At 39.1% G+C, this 22,925-nt stretch overlaps 1 protein-coding gene across 1 annotated transcript; it reads right to left on the bottom strand.

The window, feature by feature from the left end:
* Window positions 1–3,621: 3,621 nt before the first annotated feature.
* On the bottom strand, window positions 3,622–22,685 carry adcyap1r1a (adenylate cyclase activating polypeptide 1a (pituitary) receptor type I; the record flags this gene model as incomplete). The annotated part of the gene is made up of 14 exons (XM_079224260.1): window positions 3,622–3,825; window positions 4,967–5,008; window positions 5,769–5,898; window positions 7,378–7,461; window positions 8,424–8,515; window positions 8,610–8,679; window positions 9,316–9,376; window positions 9,916–10,069; window positions 11,694–11,826; window positions 12,112–12,209; window positions 12,294–12,394; window positions 12,509–12,619; window positions 18,509–18,605; window positions 22,644–22,685. 14 exons carry the CDS (start codon window positions 22,683–22,685, stop codon window positions 3,622–3,624), a joined length of 1,419 nt encoding a protein of 472 aa, XP_079080386.1.
* Window positions 22,686–22,925: the final 240 nt, after the last annotated feature.

Raw genomic sequence — 22,925 nt, 5'->3', positions numbered from 1 at the left:
TTTCCCACCTGGGTCAAATGTTTGATGTATGTTGTGAAGGCATTGAAATTCCCCACCGAATATAGTTTTGAAACCAACATCTTCAAATTTGCAAATAGTTTTCTTGACTTTAGACATTGATATCTCCACAGTGGCCTAACCATGATGTTTTTACTAAACCTAACCAAACTGTGTTGCCCAAACTAAGTCATTTTGTTAAGTTTTATTTAATTAAATTTACCGTAATCTGGGAGAAAATACAGGGTTATACGATTGAGATCCTGGGAACAAATGGGTGCTAGCTGCTTCCTCCATCTTCAAGTCTCTGTGCTAAGCTAAGCTAACCGACTGTAGCTTCATAATTAGCATACATTACATACATTAGCAGACATTAAAGTGGTATCGATCTTCTCATCAAACCCTCAGCTAGAAAGCGAATGAACATATTTCCCGAAAATGTCAAAACTATTGCTTTCAAAAAACTTGTCGAGTTTTTCTCTCACACATAAAGATTAGTGTGCTTCCGAAATACTAAACTAAACTGTAAGAAGAGGTGTTTGTGGAGAGATAAACGGTCACTAAAAGGTGCCCCCAATTCTCAGTATTTCCTCATATCTCAGTAAGTTTTGAAATTCAAATAGTTGGGGGATTTAGAGGGAGCACATTTGGCCTCGTTAAGAAAAATCAAACTCGTTAATTGATTTGTGTATTAAAAAAAATCAACGCTGTCAAAAGTGAACAATGTTAAGCATGTGGCATTTAAGTGCCTCAGTGCCCCACACTACCTATTTCATCCAAATGTCAAAGTACAAGGCTCAAAAAGCCAATCATTGCCAGTCAAACTTTCCCTCCAACTAAAACTATTTGCTGCCACCTCGTGGTAAACAGGTGTACAGCGCCGACATAGTCAAGAAAGGAGTTTTGTGCTCCTCTTTTCACAGACAGTAACAGCTTTGAGACATGGTCGTTTCCATCTGAGCTGATTCAGACTCAGAGTGACGGCTGGTGATGGAACACGTAAGCAGCAGCAGAGTGTTCACCCTCGTACACACTTTGTGTTTTATCTGCCGCAGTTGCTTCACCTAACACCTTCCTAATAAAAAACAAACAAACAAAAAAGTCTACCTCTGGCTCTAGTTCCCTTGATAGTATCTTGTCACACATTTTTTTATATCAAAAAGCAGCCAAGCAGATGCATAAATCCGATGCATCTCTTCTTCAGTAGTGTTTATGCTTTATCTGCTTTTTAGAGTGTATATCTTTGCTCTCTCACAATATCCTCTGCAGCTTTGGACAGCAATTTCCTGTGAGTGTTTTTTGTTTTCTTTAAAATTAGAAATGAGACATCTCATCAGTTATGGCACCAAGAGAGTCAATATCAGTAATGAAACAATACATCAGGCATACAACTAAATTACACATAAGAAAGCATTGAGTCATTTCACATGGCACTGGTTCATGGAAAATAAATATACATCCTTTTCTGTTCGACAATTGTCAATTCATCTTTTTAAGATACTACAATCGTATAATCCATTCAAATGACGGTACAAAAAAATAAATATCTTGAGTAAATATTGTGGATAAATCCTCCTGTACACATTGATTCACATCTTAAATCCTTTCCCTGTCTGGACAGGTTTTGTTTGTTAGCTTACAAACAAAAGAGAGAGAAAGAAAAAAATGGACAACACACTGCGATTGTCAAGAGCTGTTACATTAAAGCATTTTTGTGTTGACTGTTAGAACAAGTATTGTATTGAAGCTGTTTATGTGTTTGACGTTGGTGCTGAATCGTAACGGACTCATCTTGAATAGATGATAGTTGTAACCCTGAGGTCAAATCAAGCAGAAGTTATGTCGAGCTAATACTTAAATCTTTACAAACTCACCATGACAAAAAAAAGAGAAGAAAAACAACACACAGCAGGACTATTTTCTCTTAAAGATTTTCACCAATAAATGAGCAAAAAAAAAATCTGAGCATACAATACAAAAACAACAGCAAAACTTTGCTCCACGATAAAAACACACCACTCTGTACATTCTTTGCAGGAAATGACTCTTACTACAAATTGAAGATATCTGTTCATTGTACTGGAAATAAAAGTGAGAGCTATTTGTGACTGACTAGGCACTTTGGAATATGAGTAGGAGGTGGTTTATTAAAACAAAATTACAATGAAGAGAAATTTGATATGGCACGATGGGCTGACACTCAGAGAGAAGAGGACAAAGACAAAGAGTCCTGTTATCTGCAGGAGCATGTTAAGGTTTGATTCTTGCTGTGTATGACATGTTGACATATGAACTCATGGCACTATGAGGAACTTTGGATGGAAACATCCGCTTAATGGCACATTTATTTAATGACAAGTCGGTGACAGGAAATTTAACTGGAGGAAACTACTGACACTAGCTGTGAGGATAAATCAGTTCAAAGAGGAGATTTTAATTTTTTTTTTTTTATAAAATGTTGTATTCCCTCATGTTATATGATCTCTTCTAGTTCCCAACCGTCATTTAATGACCCTTCATTCAAAGTTACACATTTCTTCGAGCTGCGAGCACATTTGACCTTCTCATATGGGTTAATTTGAGTACCCCTAAGTCTAAAGACGTGAATCTATCTGGTGTTTTACAAGAAAAATTAAAAAGTAAAATAAATATTCCAAATATAAAGATAATTTAACGGAGCAGAAAAAATGCTCTTCTTTCCTGAAATGTTGTATCTGACATTTCACAACCCCTCAGATTCCCCGTCAGATTGGGAACCTCTGCTCACTCAGTTTGGCACTTCGTATAAACAAATTGTTTAGAATACAGTGGGCAGGACCGTCAGGGTCCTCAGGATGTGTGATGACGTCTACAGATTTGGGCTCCAGTTCCTTTCGTTTGAAAAGGTCATTACAATACTGCGTTATGCAAAATGAAAGAAATCCTGATCTTGACAACAAAAGTAACTATATACAAAAACAATTCTCAATATATCTTTTGACATACTCTGTACTTACAGCTGATTGTAAAAAAAAAAAGTTTAAATTTAAGATGAAACATTTAAACAATGAGCATTTCTACAAGCAAGGCGAACGTTTGGTTGTTACTTCACTTTGGACTGTTGTGAGATAAGATCCAGTCAGGCGACCTGTATGGCACTTTGAAGCACATTTACTTGACACACCAACCGCCAAATATGACCCCTACATTAGATGTTTCACTACTGTTAGCTTTTTTACAACAAGTACTGTTTTTTGGCACCAACTCTACATTGATATTAATAATACATTAAACAATAATAGGGGCTACATTTAAGATAAAAACATTGGTAGGAATTTAATTTCTGATATCTGTTTTAATCTATGGGATGGAATTTGTCTGTTAAAAAAAAATTGTCATTAATCAGAAAAGTCAACTAAAATACTTAAATAAATTCAATTGTATCGTATAGTCAAATAAAACGATCACATTTGAAAGTCAGCTATGTACCTCTAATCCAGTAAATGCTTTCAGAAATACCTCATTTTCAAAAGGCCAAACTACAAAATGCAATGAGGTATGAGGGGCCACTTTGGTCTGCTCTGGTGATTCTGGATGTACATAAGTGGAACGGCACCTTGAAGTTGACTCTTGTCAATTAGACGCTCAGGTCGGGAGGCTGATGTTGGCGTTCTCCGCCAGCGGGCTGGACATTCGTATCTGGGAGCTGCTCTTGCTGAGGATCGACAGCTGAGTCCCGCCGTTCACTCCGCTGCTGGCCAACGAAGGGTGCCTTTGCTGCTTCAGATCCACAGCAAAGTACCGGTTCACGGTCCAGCTGCGCCATTTCCTCTTGATCTCCGACTGCACCTTCAGGGAGAAACTTCACAAGGTCATTTTTTAATGTACTTTAAGCTGTACCAGCTCCACGATAAGGTACAGTACACTTACGTTGTGTAGGTGACACTTTGATGTATTATTAATGTATTAGGCTAACAGTTATAATGCTTGTGAAGCATTTGTAATTGGTGTGTAAACAGTAAGTGAAGGATTGACAATATAATATAATAAAGCAAAGATTGAATCACACAAGATATTATCTATTAGATCAGAGGTCAGTTGACAATAGGACATGTTTTTTCAGCACTGTGGCAACACAGAACTGTACTGTAGGTTGCAGTATGTTTAGATTGTCCATTTATTTTTAATTAATGTGAGAACAAATGTAATTTTTCATACAGGACTAACAGAAGCACTTTTTTATTCATTTGTCAAAACCTTTTTGTTGTCTGTCATTAGCCCACTGTTTCTGTTGTTTGTAAGATTCATGGAAGTCATGGAACTTGTTAATATATGTAAAACTCATAAAATGTGAACGTTTCATCACGTTGTACACAGATTTACATGCAAAATGTAATATTCATCATCAACATATTAATATAATGTATTGTTGTTTATTTCTTAATGAAGCACGTACTATAATTAGATTTAATAATGAACATAAATCACAATTTAATTTGATATGGGATTTAAAACAGATACACATGATAAATACTTTATAAATGAGACAACATGAATGCATTTAGTTAACAAGCTCTTGTTTTTTCCTCATCAGTTGAACAAATAGAATGTATGCTAGCCTTTCATATAAGATGCAATGTTATAAGTAGGCTACACGTTTCAGAACAATATGATTATTCAGGCTCCCTTTTGTGGCTCAAAGTTGTACTGCAGATATAAATGTTAAATAAAAGACTATCGAAGAAATTCTGCAAATGTATCTTTGGAAAGGACTGTTATAAGTAATTTAGTGTGTTTTACTTTTATATAGTATACATGTTAAATAGAGGGCTTAAAGTAAAGTTTTACTGTTTGCAGTATTTAGAGACATTTATCCTAAAATATGTTCAGGTGCTATGTTCATAAAACATAGCATTAAGCGCATTTCTGGTATTAATAAGTGTCAAAAATCACAAAGGGAAGCTGTTTATGAATTGGTACAAATGCTTACCTCTCCATTGAGGAAACAGTAAAGGACAGCTACAACAAAGCCCTGAGGAGGAGAAGAAAAGGGAGCACAAATAAGAGAAAAACAGCTTGAGATTGAAACACGCTTTCATTTTTAAAAATCAAAAAGAAGGACTGTGGAGATGGATATACTTTTAAAATGTTCAGCCATCTCTAGTAAAAGTTGTGCTCCAAAGTATAGTGTGCTGAAGGAAATAAATGTTTGAAAAAATGTCAACTTCAGTATCCAGGAATTGTAAAGTGCCATCAGTAAACACCACGTCATGGCTCTAGAGGTGCTGGTTCAGAAAAAGGTTACATTTCCCTGTAAAAAAACTTTTGTTATTTTGATTGTTGCAGAGGTGTCGATACCCAATATTTAATTTATACAAATTGGCAAAAAGATATAGGTTCTTGAGTGAACGATTTTATGGCTGATACTACATGTGTGCTTTTTGCTTACACTGACTACAAAATAGGAAAATAGATTTACAATTCCTGTCCCAATTTTCCAAAAGTGATTCAAACTGCTCATATATCAGTTCAAGCCTCCCAGCCTCACCCCCCCAAAAAATCAGTTCACTATCAAATAAGACAAAGAAAAGCAGCAAATCCTCAACTGGATGTAGCGAATGTTTGTTAACTCAAGTTTCCGTGTTGCTATACTAATTAATTTTTGCCGCATTGTCCACAATTGCTTTGAGAAACTTTAACGGCCAACTGCTCTCCTTATTTATCATCCGATAATGTTCCCTCATTCGTCATCTTGTAGTTCTCTGAAATTGAAAGCGGACGTTGAAGCGTACCTGGAAGGATCCCAGTCCCAGTTCAAAGACCAGCCTCTCCCTCTTGCTGACGTCTTCAGGCGAGAAGGCGAACACAGTGTAGTGAATACCAAAGAGCGGGATGAGCAGGAGGGTGGAGCGCGCCAGACGCCTACACACACACACACACACACACACACACACACACACACACACACACACACACACACACACACACACACACACACACACACACACGCGCGCACACACACACACACGCAGTTTAATAAGTCATGTGTTACTGATGCTGGTCAGCTGGACGTGATGCAAGAAAAGAGCTACTGATGCAATGCTATGACACTAGTTTTAATATTCAAGTTCACTCAAGGCAAATGTTTAAAATGCAGGCTCAGTCACAATCTTATGATTCTTTTTAGTGTTCACTTTTAAGGATAAGACGGGGGATATTTTCTTTATATTTCTTCTTGTCAAAAATTCCCATAAAAAACACAATCAACAATGGATTTATCCCATCGTCAGGTATTGTCTGTGTATCTAATATCTTATTCATATTTTCATTAGAGCTCCATTGTTGTCCTAAAACTATTGTAAAGACATTAATGAACATGGAGCCTGTAGTTTATAGATAAATAAATACATTTCATATACACTGTCTCACTGACTTAAATACTCACTAGAGCACTATTATTTACTTGTGTTTTTCAGGAAATAAAAAAAAAAGATATGGGGATGTAGTCAGGACATCAGAAAGTAAATAGTGTTTTTAAACATGGTTGGTTCTGGTCCTTTTTGGGATTTCTTGACAAATTAAAAATATAGAATAACACAAGTCTTATCCTTTAAATCTGAGGTTAGATTTAATAAACTAATCTGAGATTAAGACTGAGAAGAGAAACACAAAACTGTGTACATGTACAATCTATCCCTGTGTTCATATAGTATCATTTGTGTCCTTATCTTATCTTTGTCATCATTACCTTGTTATCATGCAGTAGTACATAGTGGCTGACATACACATAACAAATGGAAATACACAGAAACAAACAACAAATGAAACCTTCAAATGATGCTAAGCACAAATGTGTGACACTGTTTTTTTACAGTGCGGTCCAGTGACCCCCACGGGTCCTTGATGAGCAGAACAAAGCTTCATACTCTGAGATGGAAGTTAATGTACTCTTATTACCAAAAAGTGTAACATTTTGTTTTGCGGTGTGTGAGAAACAGATGAACTAGATGGTAAGTCTATGTACATTATTGTGTGTCTATCATTATGAGGACAAATTAAGTTTTAGTGAGTACTTTGGGCAGAACCTTCAAAGGCCTGTTTTGAGAGATTTGGTTTAAAGGTTCATGTTAAAGTTTAGTTTCATTTCGGGGTTAGTGTTGTGGTCAGGCATGGAGCTTTGATGGTTATGGTTCGAGACTAGAGAGGATGTAGCGTGCAAATGAGGGTCCCCACAAGTATAGAAGTAAAAAAATCGGTGTGTGAGAGAAAGTGCATTTAAGAGTCCAGAGACCGTTAAAAAAAGAACCCCTGGTGTAAAACACACACATCTACACACATGCAGTCGACACTAGACAAACACACAAATGTGTATCGGCGGACACAACGCACACGCACACTTACAGTGTGATGGTGGATAACTCTGACATCCTGCACGAATGCTGAACAGCCTGTGTGGGCTCACTGAAGCATTTCTGAGCACAGCTGCTACACAGCACAAAGACAACACAACAATACAACAAAGACAGTGTCTTTAGGGACACAGACACACAGTCTCACACAACACACACACACACACAACTTCACACTGGGTCACGCACGCACGCACAGGTCTCGGCAACAGATGAGAATGACATTATCTGCAAAGCCTCAAAAGACGGCGTCCAGTGGGAGCAGAAGAGGAGTGATGTCTGGCGACAGTACAACTCCATAATGAGGTTCACGCTTCCTGCCAACAGGTACCACAAATTAATATATTCGGAAAAGTGTCTAAGAGGACACATCAGAGGTTTAATGATAAGAATGTAAAAATGTAAAACACTTGAATAAATACATGGCTCGTTTAAAAAAAATGCTCAATTAAAGAGCAAAATCAACAATGCTTTAGTCCTTCTCTCAATACTTCTAACTTCTCCACCCTGCCAGTGGCGCTCGGTCCCGAGTCCATGTGCTCCTTCTGCAGATCTGTTTATGCAGTTACATTTATTTTAAGGACGTATTCATCCCCCGAAACAGCTAACAGTAGTGTTGTAGCTCAAATAGAAGGAAATAGTGAACATTTTGGGGACTATATTTTTAGCTGCGGATTAATAGACATTTGGGGCTCTGGTGAGTATTTACAGCAGGACAATCTATGTAAGATTGACCCACAAATAATACTGTCATCCAGTCAGATAGATATATCAAGCTGTAGATGCAGGCAATACTTGTTAGTGGGATCAGTTAATTGTTTCAATATTCTCATGGGATATACTGACAATAAAAAAATAAGAAAATGTGAATATTGACAGCCTTCTCCTTTAAGAAAAGGTGCATCACATATATTTACGCTGCAGGATTGTTTATGCTCAGCTAACTAGAGATCTTAAAATCCACTGGGTTTTTCATGTGCCATATTTTTCTGAAGACATACAACTTTGGAGTTGTTGAATTTGCTGCTCATAACTTACAGGTAAATGCTTGATTCGTTCCCTCCGATGTCAGGGGACTGCAACTTCTGCACCAGGATGATGATTATTCCAACGAAAAGGACAAAGTTGATCTGAGAAAACAAAACACATAAATCTTGTTGTCATAAATGTGTGAAAAATAATACACAAGAAAAAAAGGAGTGAACACATTAGCCTCCTCATTACCATAATGGAAGCCACAACTGGTCCTTTGATCACCCACCAGAGGGCGGTGTTCTCATTTGTATCCCAGCATCTGGAGGAGGCGGAGAACAGTGCGTTTCAATTATCATTCAACACTCTCTATCAGCTCTTGGAAAAAAAATTGCATCGTGCAATACGTCAAGCAAGTGGCCATTTGAAGAATGAGGATGGTGGAGGAAAGGGTTGGAGAGGAAAAGGAGGATTTAAAATGGAAGCTGGGCTAAAATCATGATTTAACCTTTTAGAAAAATCAGTCAAATAATTAAAAATGAAGCCTGTTTGCCGACTCGTGTAGTTCATCATGTTTTATGAACAATACATTATAAAAGATAAAGATGAGCTGACACCTATTTACTTAATCCCATGCAACACATGATCAGTTTTTAAGGAATTTATCAGATTTATTCAATGATTTCAAAAATATTGTCAGCATGAATAAATGATCCGTGTAAGCCCCTAAAAGTGCCTCCAAAAACCTGCAGTTGCAAATCCCCTCTTCATCTTAAAGTGTATAAAAGCTAGGACCAAGAGGAGATACATTTAAGTTATCTTATTGCAATATTTGGACATGAAGGTCTGAAACGGTGGGTTCTCAAATGCTTTATACGTGATGAGCAACAAAGCCGACAGTCAACATGCATTTCTTCCTTTTCTGAGAGGGAATATAAAGTTGGAAGAGGAGTTATACCCAGTGTCATCAAAGTGGAGCCTCAGAACTGCCCAGACAGTGACGCAGATAGTGGGAGTCCCTGGAATAACAGTAATCATTAAAACAATGGATAAAAATGCAGTACAAATGTCATAATGATACTCTGTTATATATTTGGGTACTTCTCGTTTGTATTATATATTCCGTAACAACAGTATGAATGGTTTGTGGTTGTGACCCTGTTTATAGTGTATTTATTAGTGTGTATATAGAATGCTGAAATGTTTGTCTCAAGACTGTATTACTACTATTATTAATACATATTTTATTTATTATATTTACTGGCAAGTTTGGCTGAAATCTCAAAGGTGAGTAGGCACATGCATGAATAAATAGAAAGCTGTTTTAATGAAACCTTCAGGGTGAAGATGTACAGTATAAGTGATGAGAATCCAGAATACATGATTTATTAAAAATATCTCATTGTGTAATCTCTTTTCCACAAAGCACAAAATTGATCATACAAATAATAAAAAAAAGATGTCAGTAAATTACTTCGGAAAGTGTAAATTGTGGCATTAATGGCTGAATTTAAGTGTGAACAGAAAGAGAAGTTAACTACTTAAAAAGGTCACTCACCCCATCCTATGATGGTGTACCAGTAGAAGTAACGCCTCTCAGGAAAGAACGTCTCCACCAGCAGAGTGAAGAGATACAGACCTTCAATGAACAGCCAGAAATAGTTGGACATGACACAGTAATGGAAGAAAATCATCACTGCTTTACACGCCACCTGCACGGGGGAAACACAAGAGGAGGGACATGTTTTCCACCAGTGATCTTAACTCTCACTTTGAATGATGTGCAACAATATGGGAAGATGTTATTTTGTAGATTACCTTTAATTAATGACAACTACAATCATATATTTGTACTATTCCTCCAGTTCGCTAGGTAACGACATAACATAGTGCGAGTTACATTTAATTTGAGTAACAATTAAGGTTGGAATAGAGGTGATGTTTCATGGTGTTGTCAGTGTTCACTAGTCTGACTGGAGATGAACATTAAAGCGGACCGTAAGTTATCCTGACAGCACTCCGTTTACCCACATCCGGTAAGCAGTTTTAGTGAAGTAACTACAAGTGTATCGGTAATGTTAAGCGTAACCAGCGTTACACTGGTGGAAGAGTAACAAACAAACAAGTACCTCAAATTATAGAAGGTAACATCAGGCAGTTGCGAGACCCTCGTAATTATAAGTATAATATGCTCTTGATGTAAGAGAGAAATGAGCTTTCTCTGTTGTTTTATTCTCAGTAAAAGTATTTTGCTGCTGCCTCAAAATGTAGAATCCATGTTTAATCATCAATCACCTTTCTTTTAAGAGCTCAAGACAATAAATGCAAGAATGACAAACGTCCTTATTCCTGTAAAACACGGTGTGAACATAGACCGTCGGGCTGCAGAAAACTGCACAATGCTGCATTTACCTTCAACATGTGGAACCAATGTTATCACAGCCAACAGTAGGGACCCCGGCTATGATAGGCTATACGTGTCAGGTGGGTAATCTAATGACATCATGTTAATGAAAGAGTCCATATTCTGAGCGCGAGGTCAACCAATTACAGCGTGGCACAACAATGCCCCAATAGTGACCTGTGATCGCCATAGCGACGACAGTAAAGGGGCAGAGTAACCATTGATATGTTAATGAGCCTCTTGGAGACGATTTCCACTGGCCTTGCTGAAGCCATTAGCGTACCTAATTAGGTTTATTTATCAAGCCTGCTTAACAACACTGAGCAGTGTGCCACTACCAGACAAAGGCTAAAAGCTTGTTCTGCATTTGTAATCAGGGAATATTAGTCATCTAAAGCGTGTTTGCTTTTGGTAAAACATTTGCATGTGATTGAAGTTCCTTCAAATGTGCACATCAAGCAGTAACGGCTTGAGGAGAAGTGTTTCAATCCCTGTCTATGAACCTCCTGTTGATCACGTGTTACACGCATGTTTTCCAGGCTGCACTTTGATGAAATCCTTTCATTATGTTCTCTGGAACGTATGAACAATACTCTTGAAAAACATGTTGCCACTGCAAACACTCTTAAACTGACTCCAAACCTGCCAGCAATCAGAGAAGCAATCATTTCGAACAATAAAGGGATAATTTTTGCAATTATCTGCTTCAATTTGACATTATTGAAACATGTAGTCTTCTGTATGGAAAATTCATTGTTTACATATAAACCTATTAGGTCATAGTTGTTTCCTTTGATAAGTCATTCACCGGGCAATACGTATGTGTGTGTGTTTGTGTGTGTGTGTGTGTGTGTGTGTGTGTGTGTGTGGGTGTGTGTACTAGGGCCTCTGAGTGACCACGCAGTATACATTAAGCCGATGTCTTTACTGACCGTGTGTACGAAGCAGTGTTCGTCGTCTTCCTGAGCGTACAGCACACCGTCCTTGATGAAGACGGAGATGGCTCTCAGGATGAAGGACACAAACAGGTTCATGTGGATGAAGTTCCTGGTGCAGTGGAGCTTCCTGCAGAGAAGAGAGAGAGAGCATGAGCAGACGCAACGAGGCTGTGAAGGTGGACGAGTCGGCGTGATGACTTGCAGTCTCATTGAGACACTTTTTAGCACCTGCCTTTTTTAAGACCAGAGCATTTTGTCACACTGTTTTTCCTTCTTGTTCCCGTTTGGGCAAAATTGAATTTCAGATTTTTAGGATTCAAATGGTTAAAGAAAGCTCAGAGAACAAGCATGAATAAAAACCTACTTTCAAATCATGTTCCACTTTTGAGAAACCTGACTCTGTGACGCTCACCTGAATCTGCAGAGAATGACCATGGCTGTCGTCAGGGACAGCAGAGATGTGCTGTAGCCGACTGTGTACAGGGCCTTGACCGAGGCAAAGTATGTGTCCTAATGTTGGAGATGCAGGGTTTAGTCATGTATGTCTGTGACAAATGTAAATGTGAAATTCAGAGGAGGTTAAAAAGGTTGTACAGGTTTCGTGTTGTTGTCAAAGAAGAAGCAGACATCCACATAGTGAGGGAAAGGTTCAGACCAGCCGTCCTCCGTGCAGTTACGACTGATCCTGCCCATCTCTGAAAATGAAAAAATAGGCCTCGGGCTAAACTGAACCGAATGCAATTCTTTTTTCTTTTTTTTTGACACAAATGAGATCAAATTTAAATGAGAGACACAGCTGATCCACTCACCATCCTCGGGGTCCATGAAGTCGTGGAAGAGTTCTGGACAGTTGACCACCACAACTTCGCCAAGATTGGCCGCCTGCCAGCAGGTCAGGTTGTCCCACATCCACGGACACACTGAGGAGACACACAAGCACACTGAGGTCAGTGTCCAGCTCCTGTTAGCATTTATGTTGTAATTATGGTGTTGAAATGATACTGACACTAGTCAAATTCATTTGTATTTATATGATAAGGTATAAGAGTTTAATTTCCAAAGATATTGAGCATTTTCCTGACACCTAAATGGACAAATCTATTTCTAACATGGAGGCAGTTTTCAAACCATATTATCTCTCCTGAGTAATAAGATAAGGCAGCCTGTGGTGTAGCCTGTCAAAAAAAAAAAGAGCAAAAAAGGTTCATTTAGCCCATAGTTACGAGCAAACTGTAATATTTGAAGTTGGCTCAGATGAGTGTATCAACTTTATTTTATCAACTCAGATCCATTCGCATTTTAATTTGGCAGCTGGACCGTAAGGGGAAAACATTAAGAGACCCTGACACTAAAAATGAGGGGGACAAAAATAGGATTTTGAAAAGCGAGGGAGAAACATCTACCAGAGTGGAAATGTCCCCCTCGGCTGGGGAGGTAACATATGGAAAACAGCTGAAGACGACTCTATGAGAGCAGTGAGAGTGAACCAAAGTTGCACTCCTCAAAGCTGATGAGCTGAAACTCCCGATAAAGCTCCATGAAGCTGAGCACTTATGAGCACTTTGAATCTTCTTGCGGTGCCGCCATCGCATATAAAGGGCAGAAGGTGTTGCTTGCCGGGAAGAAGCATGTCGGGTTCACGGATTTACAGACAACCAGAAAACATAAAGCCTCCAGCCAATGGCTGTCGCCGTTGCGGAAGCACAGAAATTAAGCCAGGGAAATGCAACAAAAACAAGTAAAAACTAAAGAAAAGCCACCTGCTCTCCATCATTATCGACCAAAGGAGGTAATTTACCTTCTCAGCCTCACCTACCCAACCAACTCTCAGACAGGACAACAGAGTGGTAGCAACCTGTCAATCACAAGGTAGCCACGCCCTAAAGCACACCCTGCATTATTGTCTATTTTACTCTAATGGGACCATCATTTAGGAAATGAACACCATGCTGTCAAGACTTATTGAAGAAAAATAAGTCTCATAAGTCTCACCTGATCAAACTTAAAAAAGATTGTGCGTGTAAGGGATTTTGTGTTATTGCTTGAACCTGATTGACAAACATTAGACTGAAATTGATGTTATCCAAAACACACACACACACACACACACACACACACACACACACACACACACACACACACACACACAAAGGCAAATGTCCTTCTTATATTTAGCCACCAGCAATGATCAGTTCCTTGTCTCCATATTACTGAGCATGCTGTTGTTGTTACTAATTACATTTAACCCATAACACAGCCTCCAACCGAATATCACCTCCAGCACTCGAAAGGCGGCACAACATTTAGTACAAGATGTTGATAATCACGCTGGAGTTACAGTGTAAGAGATGTAATATAGAAGGGTGAGTGTTTGTGCAAGCGTTGGAGTGAGAAGTCATCAGGCATTAGCTGTGATGGGTTAAGTAGTTGTGTATTGGTTTACTTTAGCTGAAACTATATTTTTACACAATTTACAAGTTTCACCTGAAGCTAAAGATAATGGAGTCTAGTTCAATAGTCATGCAATGCATTGTAATTGCACTAAGTTTATATTGTAAGTGTTTAGAGGCGTGGTGATTCAACGTTATGATCATTTTGGAAGCTGCCGTTTGTACATCCTGTTGAATTGTGTTTGTGTTTGTGTTTGTGTGTGTGTGTGTGTGTGTGTGTGTGTGTGTGTGTGTGTGTGTGTGTGTGTGTGTGTGTCAATGAGTAAAACAGAACAAAAATATTACAACCTTCATGAAGGCATATTTATTTATTTTGTAAAATTCAAACAATAAAATTGAAATATACATAAGACAGACAACAAAAGAAAAAGAAAGAAAGAAAAGACAAAAATAATGTAATTGTGTCGAGTGTGTGTGTGCATGTGAAATTAAGCATGGCTTGTGTTGCACTGCGTTAGGTTTAACTATAGGTGACCCTAAACAACTGGACAACATGGCAGCTAAAGGTGTACAATGCAGAGTACTCGAATGCACATATACAGATGTTTTCTTTTTTATGTCATCTGATTCTATCCAAACTGAACATTTTATCCCAAACAAGCTTAAACTAAATGTTAATCAACCCATTTCCATTGATTGCTTTTGTTCTGTTGATAATATAAATCCTTATATTCTGCAGATATTCTCCATTACTCTTCATGTCTATTAAAGTTCAGGTTAGCGAGGTCAGTATAACACAGCTATGCAGCTGGAGTTGGTTGTGTCTATGAAAGGTCCAGTTCTCAAGGGAAGTCAGTCACACGCCTGCGCACTTCAACACTCACAACTGTTTATCAGTATATTGACATTATGGAAGCAGGTCGTTGCACGGTCCAGTCTTGTGAGAAAAGAGAACGCGCGATTCTCCTCCTCTTGACAGGGTAGAGCGAATCAGATGTTAGGACGAGGCGAGACGAACCTGTGACGATAACCTGTGTATGAAAGGCCCCATTTCTGTTTGTGGGGCAGTTGTTCTGTGCCCAACCTGCGTGTTGGCTGCACCACTCATTGCTTTTGCAATTGCAGCGCCTATTACTTTGCTTGTGATCATTTAGTAAATACATTTAGAGAACGAGAGAAGTTGTTGAACTGAGTTCTGCTACACCAGGCATCCAATAATTGACACACACTTTGATCTCCCTCTGTCCAGCTTCCACCGTCATTTCCTGAATCAGTTCTTACATTCAGTTCGGCCTCTTACAGCTTTGATTTCTCCGTCTCTCTCTCTCTCTCTCTCTTTCTTTTCATGCTTCAACGATGTCCTTTATCTTCAGCTACTCCCCATCCCTCCACTCTCTGGTTCTCCATCTCTCCAGGTTTACCACATTGCTTATGCTTGGGCGCTTTTATGGTGCTGCAGAGGCGGGTACGAGTCCAACCGTATGTGTGTCTACTTGCATGCATTTTGAGGGCTGTTTTTGAGCGTGGCTGCATCTGTGTGTTTGTGTTCCTGGACAAACAATTGTGTGTGTGTGTGTGTGTGTGTGTGTGTGTGTGTGTGTGTATGTGAGAGAGAGTGTGTGTGTTTGCAGACCTTTCTCTACATTCTGCTTGGCTCTCTAATCTGTTTTGGTTCTGTCTGGTGAGCTGGACACGAAGCCAATTACCTTTTAAAGGGCAAATCGGAGCCAAATGAGCCGCACTGAGCTACAGAGGTAACCGGCTTAATAAAGCACTCTGTCTGCATCACTGGCTATCTCACACAAGATACTATGCTGAATGGTCACTGGGCTCCAAAGATACAGCATGGCATCCGCACACATACTTGTGTAGCATGCATAGCGCAGAGAACGTGCACACAGACACATACAGACATTCTTTTTTTGTCTCATTAAAGCTGATCTGATCGACGATTTGTTTCGTGAGGTGCAACGGCGGCAGAATATTAATCAGAGATAATTTCTCCTCTGTCATTCTTACTTTAAACACTGATCTGAAAGGAAAGACATGTGATGGAGATCTGCAAGTGGATATGGTCCATTTGTTTTGGTGAGAATCCTACAAATGCACAAAAAAAGAAAAGAGCTGCCCAATTTAAATAGAGCTGCAACTATTGGTATCAATCTTTCTGTTGGTTATTTTCTTAATTAATTAATTAATAGATTATTTTTCCAATAAAAAGTAATAAAATGGTGAAAAACACCCATCACAACTTCATGAAGGTGAAATCAGATGTCTGGTTTTGTCTGGTAAGTTATTTTCCAAATTTCACATTTAGGCAAAACTTAAGAATTAGAACTTATACAAGACACAACTGTAAAAAACGATTATTTTTTTTGAGGTACATAAACTTCCCAGTAGAAAACACTTAAATAGCTCATAATTAATATTGTTTTTCCCGAATTAAAACAACGACCGACTGGGAGGCAAAGTTGGAGGAAATGCTATTATTGTGTTATGCTCTATTTCATAACCCGCACTCACGCTATTCTGGCTATTGAGCAATTTTCATAAGAATGAACGGGTCCCCGACTGCAACGCGGTCTCCAGTTCTCTTTTTACATCCATGGTTTGTGCATGTGAAGCAGAGGATTCCTTTCTTCTGTTCTGCAAGCTCGCTTCACATGCATACGCCTTGTTTTAATGTGTGCTAGACTAATTAAATGCCCTATTAAAGTAACTGTAATAAATATAAAACATATTTCACATGCTAAAAATCCCCACTATTTTAAATTCAGCATCATCTCCGTTTGGGTTCTCTTTTGTCTGGGTCACTGGATATCTTGAATTCTGTCACACATTCAAGAGGATTCATCAGTTTGAAACTGATTTATGAAATTGTTTTATAGAACAAACAGACAAAGTCCAGTTGCTTAAAATTAAGGACTATTCCTGTTGTTATGAGTCATTCAATCATTCTAATTTAGCTTTAGATAAACTGTTGACTGAAGATCATTTAGTTCTGAAATAATAAACACTGTGCAGGGGCCATTTTATATCAACTATTCATTGAGCAGTGTGCTAAATTCAGCTACACAGTGATTACAGCACCAGACAGCAAATCATTATGTATAAATTTGACACGGCCTGCAGACTAATCTGAGGCCAGAGCACCTCAATTAAAAATATAATAACAAATGAATCATGTAATATGTTTTTAAGAGTGGGTTTTGATAAATCATCTGACCAGGCTAAAAGCAGCAGACCACCACCAACCTATCTTTTTTTCTTTCTCTTATTTATTGTTTCCCTGTCCCCCCCTCTTTTTTTTTTTTTTACTTTCTCAACCCCAACAATTTCTGCTAACCAGGCTTTTATATTTCCTGACCAACAATTTGCTATCAGCAAAAACACAGAATGGTTTATTTGAAAGGGACAGGAGGAAACGGTGAAAGCATCGAGGCAGCCAACATGTGTGATGACACGCATGTCTAAAAATGGCACAAAAACAAACTGCAGAAGTTGCAGAGAAATGATTTCACCATAAATTCAAGAGTGAACTGACTAATGCACATTAGTTATTTATCCAGAAATCCTCTGCTCTAACCTTCCTCTGGGCATGAGGCGATATAACAATGATTTCAAAACAAAAATAAAACTTAGATAAAACACTGAAAAGAGCAGATACAGTGTGCTGTGTGGCACACAGGAAGACTAAAGGCCAGACCTTGAAGATCTGCAGATGAAAAACAAGTTGAACTTCCAGCTTTTCTCCTCTTCTAACTCATTATCTTACATCTCTAAATCTTTCATGCTTCATGTTTTTTTCAAAAAGCTTCGTGTCTGTCAGCGAAGCCATGAGTCACAGTGCACTCTGGGAGATGCAGTCTGTTGGGCTACTTTGGAGCAGCGGGAGGTCTGCAGTAGTTGCAAATGAAAACCGCAATCCATAGCCAAGAAAATAATTGCTTCCGGGAATCACACACCAAGTTTCCTGTGTTTTTGGGAAAAAAAGTATGTGAGAAATGTGAAAGCAGCTCAGCGTGACATTACAGGCAGACATTTGGTTTGTGGACTGTATATCACCAGATGGCCTGTCCTGTATAGCACCCTGTCAAGGTGATGCATTGTAATATGAACATGACAGAACACTGCACTCTTACATCCTCACATGTCCCTCTATGACCTTTTCAAAACTGATTGGATAAACAGAACAATTACAGATTGTTGAGTATAAATAAAGAGCCTATTTTTGTTACATTTTTTAGGAGATGCATGTGTTTCATCTGCAGCTATGTGTTTTCTGAGCAGCCCAAGATGTACACAATTAAATCTCAGCAGCAGAGCCATGAACACCAGTGGCTTCATGCCAAATTATGCACATAGAATGATGCGAGGAGAGTTATACATATGCATACTTGTGGACACATCCTCACTTACGTAAGTCAAGGTCGTCGCTGGGGTTGTGCAGCGTGATCCTCTCCATGCATTTCTCATGTTCACGCTTAATGAGACAGTGCTCGGACTCTGAGGCCACCTGGAGAAAATAAGAAAATAAGACATAACACACACATTGTCACAAACATGGACTATACTGACACACCGCACCATTGAGAATAGCGTTCTGAAAAACAGCTTCTTGCTCTTTCTGAGAGGCACGACATGAACACAGTAATATCTGCCTTTGGTTCACTCTCCCTGCTCTCAACTACCTTGTTTGGAGCAGCAGGGCAAAAAGCTTTTGATAGTCCCCCTCAGCACCAAACCGCACAACGTTAGCGACTGGCTGGTGAACATAGTGGAGGACTGAGCATCTAGAATGTGGTGAGAAAGTGGTCAGAAATAAAATAATGCTAATGTTGCTCTGTATCTGTTGGATGTTTAAATCAGTAACTGGCAGTTGCTTCCCCATGGGCAAAACAAACATTAATACAGAGAGAAAAGGCCCAACTTATCATTGCATTAATTGTTACCTGTCTGAGTATATGTTAAATATTTTTAAAAAGCATTTATGAGTAGCCTGTTTAAGTGGTTCTCCAGAGATTTGCGAATTTAGATCCACTTTAGAGCAATTAAATCAAATCCTTTTTTAAACGTGTACACCACCCCCATATTCTGCTTCCCTTTGAAATACAGTGGAGTAGGCGTAGTGAGGGAAACAGTTTACCCGGAGGTAGTAGAGTTACTGCATGTCTATCAACTTCTCCATAACTCTTCCTCTCGCTCTCTTAAAGCCAATCTCTGTTTTGCACCCCTAGCGTTCATGTAACCTCCCTTCTTCCCTCTCACAGTGATCGGTGCAATATGTCCCAACCCGCTGAGCCATGGCTGACTCATCACTCTCTCGGCCCTCCAATATGAATTCACTCCAGGCCTCGCTGCCTAGATAAAATAGAGCATCAACCGACACAGAATATGTCCTAGGACTCACTTCCTTTCTCTATCGCACGTGGGCAGAATTTTAAAATCACTGCATGAATGATTCAAATCCCAGACAACACTTGTTAAATGCTGGACGCTGGTCAGAAACCATGCTGGCTAAACAAAAACAAACACAAAAAGAGCAGATTAAAGAAGTCACTTTTTCATGTTGTCAATAGGGTTTCACATATTATTTCATGAAACCCACACTGGCATTGCTTGAAAGAAGAAAAAAAACTCTTTGCACCCGTAGCAAGCATTCATGTTGCTAAGCCGCAGGTAACAAGCTAGGAGCCAATTTATATTGGCTAAATGCATTTAGCCAATTTATATTGGAGGCAAGGCTTTCCAGAAACCAGAAATAGTTGGATGCAGAAGACAAATATCTGTTTGGCATGAGTGCAGACAGGCCAGCAAGGTGACAGTATTCAGTGTGTTTTACGTTAATGTATTTATTGGATTTCAGATCATGCGTGTTATTTTTGTTATACTATGCTACTATACTATAATAACAATTTAAATTGACTGCTGTTTTTATTGGCTACTCCTATGGCATAGACACGCCTGTGACTATTTCTAAGACTCCAGGAAGCAATAATCCTGCACACAACCGCTCGTAAAACAACAACAAACAATTGTTATTTTTACACTTTTTATACAGCGGCAAGGCATTTTTAATTAGTGAGCCTTACAGGTGCTAGTGGGCAGATTTTGTTCTCTTTGGTCTCAGCCAGACAAGCTGTTCTGTTTCCAGTACTTAGCCGGTCTCCTGGCTGTAGCGTCACATTTAACAGACATATATGAGAGTGGTATCAATCATTTAATCAAACTCTCTGCCAGAAAGCAAATAAGCATTTTTCTTAAAATGTCCAACTCGTCCTTTAAGGGGAGAGAGGGATGTCTGCTCCAGACCCCGCATAAGTCGAAAAAGATCATGGATAATGGATATTCCTCTAAGTTTTATTGGTGCAACCTTTAGAAACCTTTAGCTGGTGCCATCTATTCCAAGTTGAATGCGGACTGCTAAAAACAGGACAATGACGACATAGGGGACAGATCAATGTGTTTTATTTTTAAGTGTGCTTCTCATTTAGCTTTCCCAGTCCTCTCCATTGAACAGATGTCTGTCCAGATAAAGCGTCCATTTAGAGGACGCAGAGCCTCCGAATAGACCCTCCCCAAGGCTATTTTCGAGGGCCAGATAACTCGGTAGCTCCCACAGCACCGCGCAGTACAGACAATAAAACTCAAATTTGACGTTGCAGACCATGGCCCAGCGTACAGACCCCTTTGACACAGTAAGTACATCAGAGCAGACGTGTCGGCCACATCAGCCACTGAAGGTCAGCTTGAGACTGCACTGTGCGAAGATGTCAGCTGGTGGAACCCGGCACACATGTTTGCGGGCAGACTTAACTTAAAGGTTAGAGAGAGACGTTTGTGACTACAAGGTGACATTGTGAATTCATTATAGTCTCCCTCGCCACCATCATTAGGCTGGTATCAGCATAATTATGAAATGATGAAGACACCATCTTTAAATTCATAGATACAGGATGATACCTGGGATGTCAGAGCCAAATAATGTTACATTTCTTTTCACATGAACCAAACACATTGTGTGAGTCTGTGTAGCTTCACCAGGGAAACGACTGCTGTGCTGCATCACATCCCACGCGTCTTGCACAACAAATTCCATTTTGCTTTTTATATATTTTTTTGTTTTATGAGATGGCTAATGAAAGTGAGTCACAGTAGATGGATGCAGTCGGCAGCTCTCAGGTCAGCAGGGCCATCTGACATTGTTCTATCTACATGCAACTTATGCTGATGTGCTGGTGCAGCATTTGGTGATTTCCACGCTTCCAGTGCCGATCACAAGCACAAACCCGGAAGAGTACATGTATGAAAAGAAACAAAATCTGAAGATGAGAGAGAATGGGCTAATGATGGAGACATGTCAACACTCCCTTATACATGGATAGGGTTACACACGCTTGTATGCTCCTACACACACACACACACACACACACACGCACGCACGCACGCACGCACACACGCACACACGCACACACACACACACACCTATATATATATGTGAACAGTAGAAGACACTGTAAGCTTTTTTTTCATTTTCCTTCATAACTCACAGACTAATTGAATTAGTCATCTTTTGATATAAGAAACATATATAAGTGCATTAATCAATAATCCAATTGAATTGATGTATTTTCACTAATAATAACAAGCCTATTGTGTCAAATTTAATGCAAGAAGTGTCCACTTGCCTACTTGGTAAGCAGTTTCACATCTGCTCACAACAAGGTCTGTGGATTATCTTGAGTAACCGGTTCATGATTTCTGGGAAGAGACATTCAAAAGTGTTTTTTTGGCGCTATAACCAGAGTGTTATATAGTCCCATTATATTGGATAGAAGGCAGACATCTCTCCAAAAACGAGGAAATGATTTATTTTTCTCTCTCGAAATTTTGCGGTGAACTATTTCTGTTGGAATCTGTTCTTAACACACTGTATCTCAAATAAAAGCACCTCTAATGTATAATATATATATATATATATATATATATAGTATTATTATTATTAACACTTCACTGTCATTATATATTGTTTGAATTCATACACAACACACATTATTTCGTACAAAAGGTGTGTTTATTAATGACCTGCCACGAGAACAAACACATTCATTTTAAAACACCCTTTTTAAAATGTAATTTAACATTTACATGTATTGAAATATGTCAATTCCCAGGTCTTTACAGTGAGACATGTGTCTAGGAGGCAGCTGGAACATAATTGCCCCCGATCTTGCAGCCATGATAACATCTTGTATGCTAGCTCGCAATACACATATTAACCTCAGTTTTTCATTGTTAATTTGTAACCAATAACCGAGGAATAATAATGATGAAAGGTTAAATTCACAGTCATTTAAACTTTAGGCAGCAAAAGAAAATATTGTTTATACCGGGGGTATTAACGGGGGTGAAATGAACCTGCTCAGAGAGTTCTTCTGACCTTGTAGAGCGTAAGTGTCATCAATTCAGCTCGTTTCTGATTGGTCAAATGGATTGTGTTACAATAGACCCCGGTCGCCCCCCTGCTGTAGATACAAGCAGACACACTACTCACCAAAGGCAGCAGAAATATTGCAGTCAGCAGGTAGCCTCTCATTGTCTCCTGTGAAGGGCTTGAATCCAAAAGGCTCCACAATATGTGTGTGTGTGTGTGTGTGTGTGTGTGTGTGTGTGTGTGTGTGTGTGTGTGTGTGTGTGTGTGTGTGTGTGTGTGTGTGTGTTCACTGGGATGCACTGGAATTTCTCTTCTCAGTGTGACCACACTTCGGCATCATGGGCTCTAAAATACAACACACAAAGGAAAAAAAGATCTGTTAGACTCTAACAGAGCACAAAC

Source organism: Taurulus bubalis (assembly GCF_910589615.1).
Source record: "Taurulus bubalis genome assembly, chromosome: 1".
NCBI classification, from domain to species: Eukaryota; Metazoa; Chordata; class Actinopteri; order Perciformes; family Cottidae; genus Taurulus; species Taurulus bubalis.
Note: the sequence above shows the minus strand (reverse complement) of the source record. Positions and strands in the feature narration are given on the sequence as shown.